This window comes from Myotis lucifugus, unplaced genomic scaffold (genome assembly GCF_000147115.1).
Source record: "Myotis lucifugus unplaced genomic scaffold, Myoluc2.0 scaffold_8, whole genome shotgun sequence".
Taxonomy (NCBI): Eukaryota; Metazoa; Chordata; class Mammalia; order Chiroptera; family Vespertilionidae; genus Myotis; species Myotis lucifugus.
The window spans coordinates 15,374,882-15,385,948 of NW_005871056.1; the positions used below are offsets into that span (position 1 = coordinate 15,374,882).

General features: G+C 50.2%; 1 protein-coding gene across 11 annotated transcripts in view; it reads right to left on the reverse strand.

The window, feature by feature from the left end:
* Positions 1-130: 130 nt before the first annotated feature.
* The window catches only part of BRPF1 (bromodomain and PHD finger containing 1), a 16,592-nt gene continuing 5,655 nt past the window's right edge, over positions 131-11,067 (reverse strand). For 2 of the 11 annotated variants that reach the window (XM_014451354.2, XM_023749681.1), the window contains 11 exons: positions 8,805-9,764; positions 7,938-8,100; positions 7,015-7,146; positions 6,477-6,623; positions 5,392-5,701; positions 4,325-4,648; positions 3,716-4,000; positions 3,071-3,218; positions 2,139-2,496; positions 1,650-1,804; positions 131-988 (listed from right to left, as the gene is read on the reverse strand). In XM_014451354.2, the coding sequence (XP_014306840.1) occupies positions 805-988; positions 1,650-1,804; positions 2,139-2,496; positions 3,071-3,218; positions 3,716-4,000; positions 4,325-4,648; positions 5,392-5,701; positions 6,477-6,623; positions 7,015-7,146; positions 7,938-8,100; positions 8,805-9,764 (3,166 nt within the window). In that variant the 3' untranslated portion in view covers positions 131-804. The remainder of the gene's footprint in view (positions 989-1,649; positions 1,805-2,138; positions 2,497-3,070; positions 3,219-3,715; positions 4,001-4,324; positions 4,649-5,391; positions 5,702-6,476; positions 6,624-7,014; positions 7,147-7,937; positions 8,101-8,804; positions 9,765-11,067) is intronic. The other 9 variants (XM_006083878.3, XM_006083879.3, XM_006083877.3 and 6 more) reach the window with 9 other exon arrangements.

Genomic DNA, 11,067 nt, shown 5'->3' on the forward strand with positions numbered 1-11,067 from the left:
GAGCTGTCATATTATCTTTGCTGTTGTCTTACAAATGCAATATGCAGAGCAGCCAGCAACCACTTGGGCCCAATTATTTGCCATCCCTGGGGAACAGAAACTCCCTTTGCCCTGGCAGAAGGCAAGAACCAAGAATTCCAAACAATTTATTTTCTAAGAATCAATATATTTTCTTCTTTTGAAATAAATACAAACCAGTTTGAAAGGTGGGGGAATCTATGAGAAGGAGGGGAGAGGGGACAGGCCCCAGTCTTTTTAGTACCAAATGACTCTGGCGCGACCGGAAACGCAGTTACAAATGAGAATAATTTAAATTCTCCACTAATTACAGTATTTACAAAAGCAGGGGAGGGGGTCACCTAGTGCCCCTCTTCCAGGCTGGACAGACATCAATCCCACTGTTAGGCAGGGCGGATGCCCGTTCACCATATCACCTGCACAGGCCTCAGGCCACTAGGCAGTTATGGATTCTCCTGGCATGAGCAGGCAGAGGTGATGGGATGGCCTGTTTTATGCAGTGTCCTAACCTTGGCCCACCACCCTGCACTGCAATGCTGTGAGGTCTCTGGAGCTTTCTGGCCTGTGGGACCTCCCCTCTCTTTGCACAGAGCTACCATGGGCCCTTGGAGTGTTCTGTACAGTCCAGCTGCACTCAGGGCAGGAGGGACCTCCCCCACCCAGCTTCCCCTGAGACTGGCCCCAAGACCAGGAATGAGTCAGTGCAGAGGCCGGTGCCACTCCAGGACAGTGAGCAAAGGGGAGAGAGGTGGCAGGGCACCGTAGATTGGGCTGTGCTGGGCAGTATCAGTCACTATCACTGGTCTCGCTGCTCTGCTCGCCCTGGACCTTGCTGCGGTGTTGCAGAGCCCTATGGTAGGCAATCTGCACTGATTTGCGGATGTTAGACTTGCGGCCCTCTAGCATCTTCTCCTTGTCGAGGTCCTGGTTCACACCCAGAGGAACCAGCTTAGTCCTAGGCAGCCATTGCCTACAAGACGAAGTGAGGATCAATTAAGTCATCTCTGGGAGAGCAATAAGCACCAGCCTTCCTCACTCATTTAAAAACACCTCCTGAGAACGAGGCTCTGGTGGGCACTGGGGTTCTCTGCCCTCAAATAACTGTTCACAGGGATAGAAGAGCCCAGTCAACTGTCACACTGAGCGGTAACCACAAGGTATTTATGGGTGCAAAAAGGAGCCCTGACCTAACCTGAAATAGTACCCTGTCCCACAGGCTCCAGGCAGACTTTACTGGTATTAAAAATCCTCTGCATATAGTTAACAAAAAGATTACATTATGTAAACAAGACAGAAGAGGGATTCAGAGTCTGACTTTATGCCTGCTTTATCCTAATCTTGTCACCATGGAGGCAGAGGTGGGAAAACTAAGTATAGAAATCACCTCGATCTGGGTGGGGAGCCACTCCCATATTTGTCACAGTCACTGATGGTTCTTTGTTTTCTAGTCACAGCTGTTTGTCAGCTGTGCCCAATCAGTTTCTCAGACTTTTTCTTAAAGGCCTAAGTCCCTCCCCCACTGATTGGTGACAGCCCAGCCTGTCTGTTGCTGGAATTTCCTCGCAGTCTGCCCCCATTTCCAGGGTTGTATTTGTGGCTGTGAGTCACCACATGCTCCCCTCCTCCCTTACCAGGTTCGCTTGTTGTCAAAGAAGAGGACGAGGTAGAGATGCTCTCGGGCTTCCTGCGTCATCTGCTCCCCAAGTTTCAGCACCTCTAGTGGGGGCACAGGAATGGGAACCCCATGGTGGAACATACCTTCCCGGGGCATCTTTGGATCAATGATCTGAAGGAATAGTAAGACCTTGGTTTGGTTCAGTCCCCTCTTCCCCAAGGCTTACTCTACCTAAGAATTTGGAGACCCTTTGAAGTAGAGACATGGAAAGGTTATCAAGCTACTGCAATGCTGACCTTCTTCCTATGCTGTATTACTTCAGAGCCCAAGGGGTCATGGGAAGGAAAAGGGAAAGCTGGAGAAACTAATCAGGGACCTCTAACTCTCTACCTGCCAAGACCCTTGTACTCTGCAGCTCAGCAGAGAGTAGAAAAAGTCTACTATTGTAAGTCTGCATTCTGGGGTTGACAGGCAAGGGATATGACAAAAAAAAGGAGAAGCCTACCAGAGCTGGGTACGATGGATACCCTCGGCATTTGGCCCACACAAGGTCCAGAGCATCCAGCGGGGAGTCCTCATCCTCTGACAGCCAGCCAGCTCCCCGGCCCAGGCTCTTCCTTACCACTTCACAGGAATGGGAGAGAGGGGGCACATCAGCAGACAGGGGGCTGGTAAGGCCCGGACACTGGGGCCCCAGCATCCCTGGCCTTGGGCGAGGGTACTTACTGCTGTGGCCCACGCCGCGGCCAGTACCCACGGAGTAGGCCTCATTCTCAGTGCCTGAGGTATCTTCACTGCTGTCCTCTGGGAATGTGCCCCGAGAGAAGGAGGGCTTGCCCCTTCCTTGTTTTGAGGGTGTTGTGCTGTAGACAAAACAAAGGGAGCTCAGCTCAAAGAAGAGTGGAGAATGGCATGGTGGGTGTCCTTTCTTCTTTAAGCCCCCAGCGTCTAAGATTTTTGGAAAGCAGAAACTACTTAAAGATTTTCAAATCCAAATGCTCTCAGTGGCTTGGCAGTGATTTGACTGATGTGGGCTGGGTTTAGCAGTGGTGATGATGAATGTATACCCTGTCTAAAAGCAATACTGGCCAGATTTGCCACACCTAGTTTTTAAAAAGAACACAGAAACTGGGAATTTTATGTGGTACTTCTGAATTCATTTTTAAAAACACACCATGCTGGCCAAACAAAATATGTCTGTAGGCCAAATCCAGGCCACAAAGCAAGAGTTTATGCCCTCTGCTCTAAAACATCAGCTGAACCCTGTATGGTTCCCTCCATTCCATTATGGTGATACGCTCATCTATTTCATTTATTTTGCAGAGAACCTTGGATTTGAGCCATCTTAATCTAGGCTGAGATGGCTGCCACCCCACTTCCCATAGGGAAACCCAGAAGGGCATCCCAGAGGCAGGCCTTGATCTGGAGGGCAGGTACCTGGTCCGATCTGAGGCAGCACTGCTGCTGCTACTGCTGCTGGACTCAGAGTCTGAGCTGCTCCGGGGAAGGCTGCAGTCATTACGATATACCAAGAAACTCTTCTTGACTGGCTGGTTTCCACTGCTGAAGCCATTGGCTGGTAAGTCTTGGTTGGGGGGGAAGGGGAGGAGGGAAGGAATCGGTCAGGAAGATGTAGATCAGAGATGACATAGGGGTAAGAGGTACTTAAGAGCCTTGGCTTCCCTTTCTGTGCTGGAATATTCCTCCAACCTTGGCCAGCAGAGCTAGCTCTGGGTGGTGTCCACCACAGCTGGCCACAGCCCTGCCCCACCCCTTACACTTCCCTCAGCAGTTATAGACCTTAGGACACAAATGGCTTAAAGGGCAGGAGATCACCAAGGAGGATGAGAAGAGAAAAGGTGAAGTGATACAATGGAGGGGGGCTTGGATGGGAATCTAGCTGGATCAGTGTCTTTGGGTTTCAGTTTCCCAGTCTGTAAAATGAGGGGATTGAATTAAATGATTCCTAAGGGCCCTTCTAGCTCTGAGATATTATGGGAAAATGAAGGGATAGGTGGAAGTTATGTTGGGAAAGATGGTAGCTTTGCTCACTCTCTTGGGGTACTGGGTGGTGAGGCTCACCCATTGGGGGGTCTTCTGTGGATTTATCACTGTCGCTGTCTGAACTCGAACTGGGCCGGGGGCTCCTACCCCGCTTGCGCTGACGCAGGGAGCCCATGATGGGAAGCTGAGGGGGCCCCACAGGACTGCCTCCGTGGCTGGGGGTCATCTGGCTCTCCCGGTTTTTGGGGGGCCGGCCCGGCCTCTTGGGCGGTCCAGCTGTCTTCGGGTTCTTTTTGGAGAACAGAACTGAGGTTCTCCTGCCCACCTCATGTGCGGGGGTTGAGGACATGTTGGGACCCAGGCCTGGAGCAGAGAAAGAGAGAAGGAAAGTTGGTGAGGGGCCTGATGTGGGAAGGGCAGATGTCATCCAGGGTATGCCCTGGGTGTATAAGTCCAATACTCCAGCTATTGTTGGGGAGATGATTTGAGGGTCTTGGAATTGGGAACAGTGTCTCTTATACAAATAGCCAGAGATACAGCTAAGAGGCCCCTGATTGGGGAATGAGGGAGAAAGTACAGCTAGCTGTGCAGGAAAGACCTCTGCCTTGGGGATGGCAGGGGCTGAGTGTGTGCTGCAGAGTCAAAGTCTAATTTGCTTTGGGGTCCACCTTGTTATGGGGTTCAGACCTTTGCTTGTCTCCTGGCTGCTGCTCTCCTCAGCGGCACTGTCTGTCTGCCCATCCTTGTCACAGGCTGCTGGGTGAGGTGTCAGGCTGCCCCGGCTGGAAGGGCCATGGCGCTCAGGCCCATCCCTTCCAGTTTCCCGCTGGTGGGCAAGCTTCCGCCGAAGCGCTGTCATCTCTTTCTTGATCATCTTTGCACGCCGTGAGCGGCCCACACTCTGCTTGCTGGAATTCACTTCATCCAACCGTTCCAGCAACAACTTCAGCTGCTCTTCCACTGGCAGGTGCTTCTGGTTCTCCAACAGGACCAGCCGCTCCTCCTCTGCTGCTAGGAGTGGGGATAGGGGGAAAAGGTCAGATTCAGAGCAGCTCTTTGGCCCCCTTAAATCTGGACAGGCAGTAAGAAACCCACTCTTGCCCGGTCGGTGTCACTAGATGGTTGAATCAGGTGGTCACGGTTCCATTCCTGGTTAGGGCACATGCCTGGTTGCGGGCTCAGTCCCCAGTGTGAGGCGTGCAGGAGGCAGCCGATCAATGATTCTCTCATCATTGATGTTTCTCTCTCTACCTCTCCCTTTCTCTCTGAAATCAATATAAATATATTAATAAGAAGAAAAGAAAAGAGCCCTAGGCTTGACTCAGTGGATATTAGCCTACGGACTGGAGTCCCAGGTTAGACTTCAGCCAAGGGCACATGCCTGGGTTGCAGGCTCGATCCCCGGTGGGGGGCATGCAGGAGGCAGCCAATCAGTGTTTCTCATCATTGATATTTCTATCTCTCTCTCATTCTCCCTTCCTCTCTGAAATCAATAAAGAAATATATTTTAAAAAGAAAAGAAAAAAAAACCCTTCTCCCCTCAGCTGCTCACCAGGAACAGCCATAAAATAGCAGAACCAAGATGTGAACTGACAGGCATTGCTATCCATTCACCAGCCTGGCTTCCTGGGGATAGCTTGTCACTGCTCAGCCTAAGTGCTTCCCACCTACATTGCCTGCTCCCAGGAGGGGACTTTTGGAAAGCAGTTCATCCCTAGCATTGGCCTCTTATGTGTGTGTGACTCATCACCCACCATCTTCAGTGTGGTGTGGGGCCTCGTCTCCAGCCAGGTTGTGGGGGATATGCATGCCCGTCTCAAAGTCAATGCCCATTTTTTCTGCCTGGCGCCGGGCCTGGCGGAGCACAGCACCACCCTGCTCACGGAGCCGCACCGCTGCCCGGTAGAAGATGGTGTCCTTGGCGTTATACTTGAGGCAGTTGCTGACGATGAGGTTGAAGTCCTCCTCAAAATCATCAAAGTTCAGGTAGCGATAAGCCTCCAAGTTCTGCTTCATGGTGAAAAAATCCATGGGCTTTTTGATGTGGTCTAGGTAGTCAGGTACCTGGGAGAACAGGGTAGGTGTAGCTAAGTGGAGATATGCTTCTCATTCCCCCTGAACCCCTGCCCCTAATACTACCCCTTGAAATGCATCCAGTAACCTCCTCCCACCAGTTAGAGGTAGGCGTATAGCTCAGGGGAAAAGAGAGCTGGATTCAGTCTTGACTTTACCAGTCACAAGCTGTGTGATCTTGGCAAGTCTCTTAACCTCTCTGGACCTTCTTTTCCTGGCCTGGAAAAGTGATAAAATTACTGCCAAATCCACTTCCTACAGCCGTATGAGGCTTCAACAAGAAAATAGCTAGGGGAGTCCTCTGGAAGTAATACGAGCTTGCATTCCTATAGCTCTTTTTTGCTTATCATTAAGACTTATAAGGAGACTGCTGCCTTAGGCCTCTCATTTTATACCTTTTAGAAAGAAGAGTCTGCCAATCAGAACCTAGGGCTTCAGAGCTGGTTCTTTAGGTGCTGAGCCTTCTAAAGTCTCCGTTCTAGGGGTCAGCACCCAGAAAGAGTCTTCCTGCCCTGTGATTATTCATTTGGCAGACTCAGTCCCTGCCTCTGGGGAGTGCAGATTGCCTCCCATTCTGGGCACTTGTAGTATGAAAGGGACAAGACAGAGTCCAGGTGATGCATGTGGCTCCAGTTCATCCTGGAGCCCCAGAGCCACCAAGCCCCTCTCTTCAAGGTCCCCTCCTAGTCCCTGGCCCAGATCTGCAGCAGGGGTCCAACTGGGAGAGGAACAGAAAGAAGGTGGAGTGAGGGGAAGGGATTCTTACTTCGTCCAATTCGGTTACCTCAGACAGAGGGACCGGCTCGCTGAAGATGTTGCCTGTGTCCTTCTCTTGGAGCTGCTCCAAGGTTTTGCGAAGGAGGATGAGAAAAGGGGTCAGCTGCATCTCCATGGCAATCTGCTGGACCTTGATCTGACACACATAAAGGCCCAATCAGCCAGGCCCAGGCCAGTCCCTTGGTAGAGGTCTGAGAAGATGGTCAAAGCTGGTTTGGGAATTCGCCTTCCTTCCCACCCCCAACAGCTGGGTGTACTCACTCAGGTCTATGTTCTACAACGCCCCACCCAGTGAAACTCCCCAACTACTCTGGCCTTTCCCTTCCTTGATTTAACTTACAGCACTAGCTACCTGTATCACATAATTAAGAGTTCCATTCATTCTCTCCTCTGACATTCTGTTTCTGGTGAGCCCGAGAGCACACTGAGCATCAACCCTATTACTTGCTGGCTAGACAACACATGCTTTTCCTTCTCCCACATATGTTTTCTCCTCTGGAAAACAGAGCTGGCCCAGGAGCACTCACCGTCTCCCTTTTGAGTTTCTCCCGCTTGCGAATCAGCTCTACCAGCAGCCGAGCTCTCTCTAGGTCATGCCGGAGCCGCTGCCAGGACTTGAGCTGTTCTTTGAGGGCCCAGTTCTTATCCTCAGAATCTCTCTGTAGAAGCAAAAAGGGAGTCAGAAGATGATGAGGAAGTCAGAGGAAAGGGCAGAGGAGAGGATAGCCCAGAAAACTGGGGCTAAGGGCAGGTAAAGCCAAAGGAGGGGGCACAGGAACTTACTGGCAGGTGTGCCAGCTCAAGTGGGAGCTCCTCAACCTAGGTGTCCCCTGTGCCAATGCTTGGTATACACTTGTTGAGTAAATGAATAAACACATAGGAACAGTACCCTTCTACAAGTAGATAATTTGTAAGAATTTCTTCCTGGTTCTCCCTCCAGGAAGCATGCCCCTTCCATTCCCTTCCCCCTCTACTCCAGGAAGCATGCCCCTGCCATTCCCTTCCACGCCCCCTCTCAAGAAAAAAAATTTCTTCCTGAGCCTGGTTTGAAGGCTAGCTTAAAAAAGGGAACAGTCTAAGCTCTCAGACACTGGATGCTATAGTTACAAATCTTCTTATATATATTTATACACACACACACACACACACACATATACAAATCTTTTTTTTTTAATATATTTTATTGATTTTTTACAGAGAAGAAGGGAGAGGGATAGAGAGTTAGAAACATCGATGAGAGAGATAGATCAGCTGCCTCCTGCACCCCCACAGTGGGGATGTGCCCGCAACCAAGGTACATGCCCTTGACCGGAATCGAACCTGGGACCCTTCATTCCGCAGGCCGACACTCTATCCACTGAGCCAAACCGGTTCGGCAATATAGCTACAAATCTTGATCTTTACCCCCTGGTATTAGTTCCCAGAGCCCACAGGGAATATGACACAGTACCCCAACTTGGTCACAGTTCCTCTGAGACTGCAAATGTGTCTGCAGGCGGCGTAACAGCGGGACCCCGTTCCGTGACTGCCGCTTCAGTGTCCAGTAGCTGTGCAGCCTCTGCATGAACTGGCTCTTCCTCTGGATTGTTAGGCGGTTGGTAATTTTACTGAGCCTAGGAAGCAGGATAACAAATTTTCTTATGTAAAACAAGGGTGTCTAGCTAGTCTACTGTCAAAAAGTTTGTGACATCAGGCTTAAGGCAAAGAGCAAACAGTGCCATCAATGGCACCTCAGCAGACAGGAAGCCAAACTCCCAGCACTAATCCAGATCCCTAACCCTGCCCGTTCCCCAGGGGGTCAGGGAGTTTGGCTCCTAAGATTGCTCTATTTGACCCTGGGATACCCAGCTCACACTGAGCGTTACAAGGTACAATATAGAAATTGACTAGGTAAAGTAAGAGTTAAAAATAACTGATCACAGCCCTCATTTGGATTCACAGTGGCAGTAATTACTTTGTGACTCCTTAAGCATTTCCTTCCCCCCTTTTCATTCCAGTTCTCCTTTCAGAGTCAGACTATTTCTTCTTCTGTGGCTGGTAGCTATTACATTCTCTTTCTTCCTAACTTAAACCACACCATCAAAGTGAAGGGCAGTTTAAAATATATGTTAGGTCTGCCAGATAAAACTGGGAAGTTTCTGGCTCCTAATATAAGAGTCAGGTGACTTGTTATAGCGAATCTCTTTTGGATTTTTTTTTAAACTTCTACATAGCTCCTGATAGGAAGAAGATAACCCAACCCTGTCACTTCACTCAGGGGGCTATCAGTCTCCAGGAGGGTTTGTTCTTCCCACCCTGTCCACTGCTCCCCACATACCTGTGTGGTGGAATGCAGGGCACTGAAACCACAGGTGCTGCTGCCCTCTTCTCTGCCAGGATCTTTCGTGCCTTTTTCATCTTGATCCGGGACTTGGCCTTGGCCTTCTTGACCTTCTCTGAACTCCAACTCTTACCCTCATCCTCCTCCTCATCCTCCTCCTCCTCACCCTCACTGTGGGACAGGGCAGGCAGCCGGCGAGCCGAACCTGGGGGTGTATGGATGTCACAGTAGGCTGTTTTGCGGACGCTGAAGGAGGTGCCGTTGGCACCTGTCTCCCGCACAGGCTCCATCTTCATGTAAAGGCCGGCCTGCTGGGCACATGTCACGTGGAAGGCTGTGTAGCAGTTGGCTTTGTGGCACTGAATGCAGGCCCCTGAGCCCCGCTGTTTGCAAATGTAGCAGGTGAGCTTCCAGCGAGCTGGCGGGATGTGCTCGATGCTGTCGATTGGCTCCAGGAAGACTGTGTTGGCAAAGCAGACCTCAGGGATCCACAGGGCACACACCACATGGGCCCAGCGCCCATCATCTGTCTGCTTAAAGGCACCACCCTTATTGGGGCACAGGGCACAGTCCACAGCACGTGAGGGTGATTGGAGACAGCGGCGGCACAGCCACTGGCCCTCAGGGATATAGGGGACGCCATAGCACTCCTGGTGCACAGCCAGGTTGCACATGTCACAAAAGAGAATGACATTGCTGTTCTGGCATTCACCATCATTGCAGATACAGCACACAGCATCCTCATCCACTAGTGCATTGGGGTCGCCTTTATTGTGGCTCTCAAAGTAGGACTCCTTCTCCAGCCGGTCCATTAAGTACTCAAAGATCTCCTGCGGGATGGGACTCACACCCTCCGTCTTCCGTCGTTCGTTCATGATATCCAGCCAGATGTAGTCCTCTTCATCCATGTCATACTCTACCTCCTCATCCAGCTCCTCTGCTGACTTCTCAATGTACCTGCAGTGCACACAGGCAGCTCAGCATCATATGGTTGAGTTTTTCCTCCCTTAAAGACAGTGTGTTACATTTGCCAAATATTTACTCTAGGCCAGGCCTGTACCTTCACATATGTTGTCTCATACCATCCTTACCTTAACCCCAAGCACTATAGGTCCTGTAATCATTCCTGTTTTGCAGAAAAGGAAGCATAGTTTTGAGGTTACTGCACCTGCCCTAGCTCTCTTGTGAGAAAGTGGTAAAGCTGGGAAGTGGCATTAGGCCTGCCAACTCCAAACCTCATGTCCTACCTGCTACACAGCCTCCCTTGGGGTGCAGAGGCTCAACCAGATTCCTAAAGGGAGGAAAAATGGGGCAGATAGGACCCATCTGGATGATAGTACAAAGAGTCAGTGGAAGGAAGTTCCTCAGGTGTCACTTGCAAATTATATGTAAGTTGTTTTAGCACCAGCTGGCAGTGTCCTGAATGGAGCTGCTGTGGGTCTTGTCAGCTGTTGCCAGCACCAGCTCAGGGCTCCCTCAAACTATAGGTCTGTCTTTGTTCTCTGGATAGCATTGCGAGATAACAATCAGAATAGTTAAGATATACTGTGAGCCAGGTATTGTGCTAAATTACCACATTTATTTTCACCACAGCCATAAGGTCAATGTTCTTATTGCCCTTATTTTGCAGATGAGGAAATTCAAGTTTTGAGAAGTTAATTAATTGCCCAACACAGAAAGGTCACACAACCAGGAAGTGGCAAAGCTAGGATTCAGACTCCACCCTGGGGCACTCACTGGGCTCCCCACACCCTTACCATGCTCTGGATCACCTGGACTCTAGTATTGTAAAGCGATAGGGAGCTACAATAGAATGAATGGGGCTTTGGCTTCTAACAAACCTTAATTTAAATCCTGGCTCTGAAAAAAATAAAAATAAAAATCTGGCTCTGCTACTTTGTGACCTTCAGGGCATCACTGCTCTTTTCTGAACCTGTTTTATTGATGATAGAATTAAGATAATAATATTTACTCCCAAAGATGCTGTCAGGATTAAATGGAATTACAAAATTAAATGGGCTAAATCAAGTGGCACACAGCAAGCTGCACCTCTTCTCTCCACAAGGGAAATGGGGCTCTGGTGCTAGAGCAGGCCAGGCAAACATAGGCTCTGGAGCCATGCTTTATTTTATTTTTAAAAATATATTTTTATTGATTTCAGGGAGGAAGAGAGAAGGGGGGGGAGAGAGAGAGGGAGAGAGGGAGGGAGAGAGGGAGGGAGAGAGAGGGAGAGAGGGAGGGAGGGACGAGGAGGGGGGGG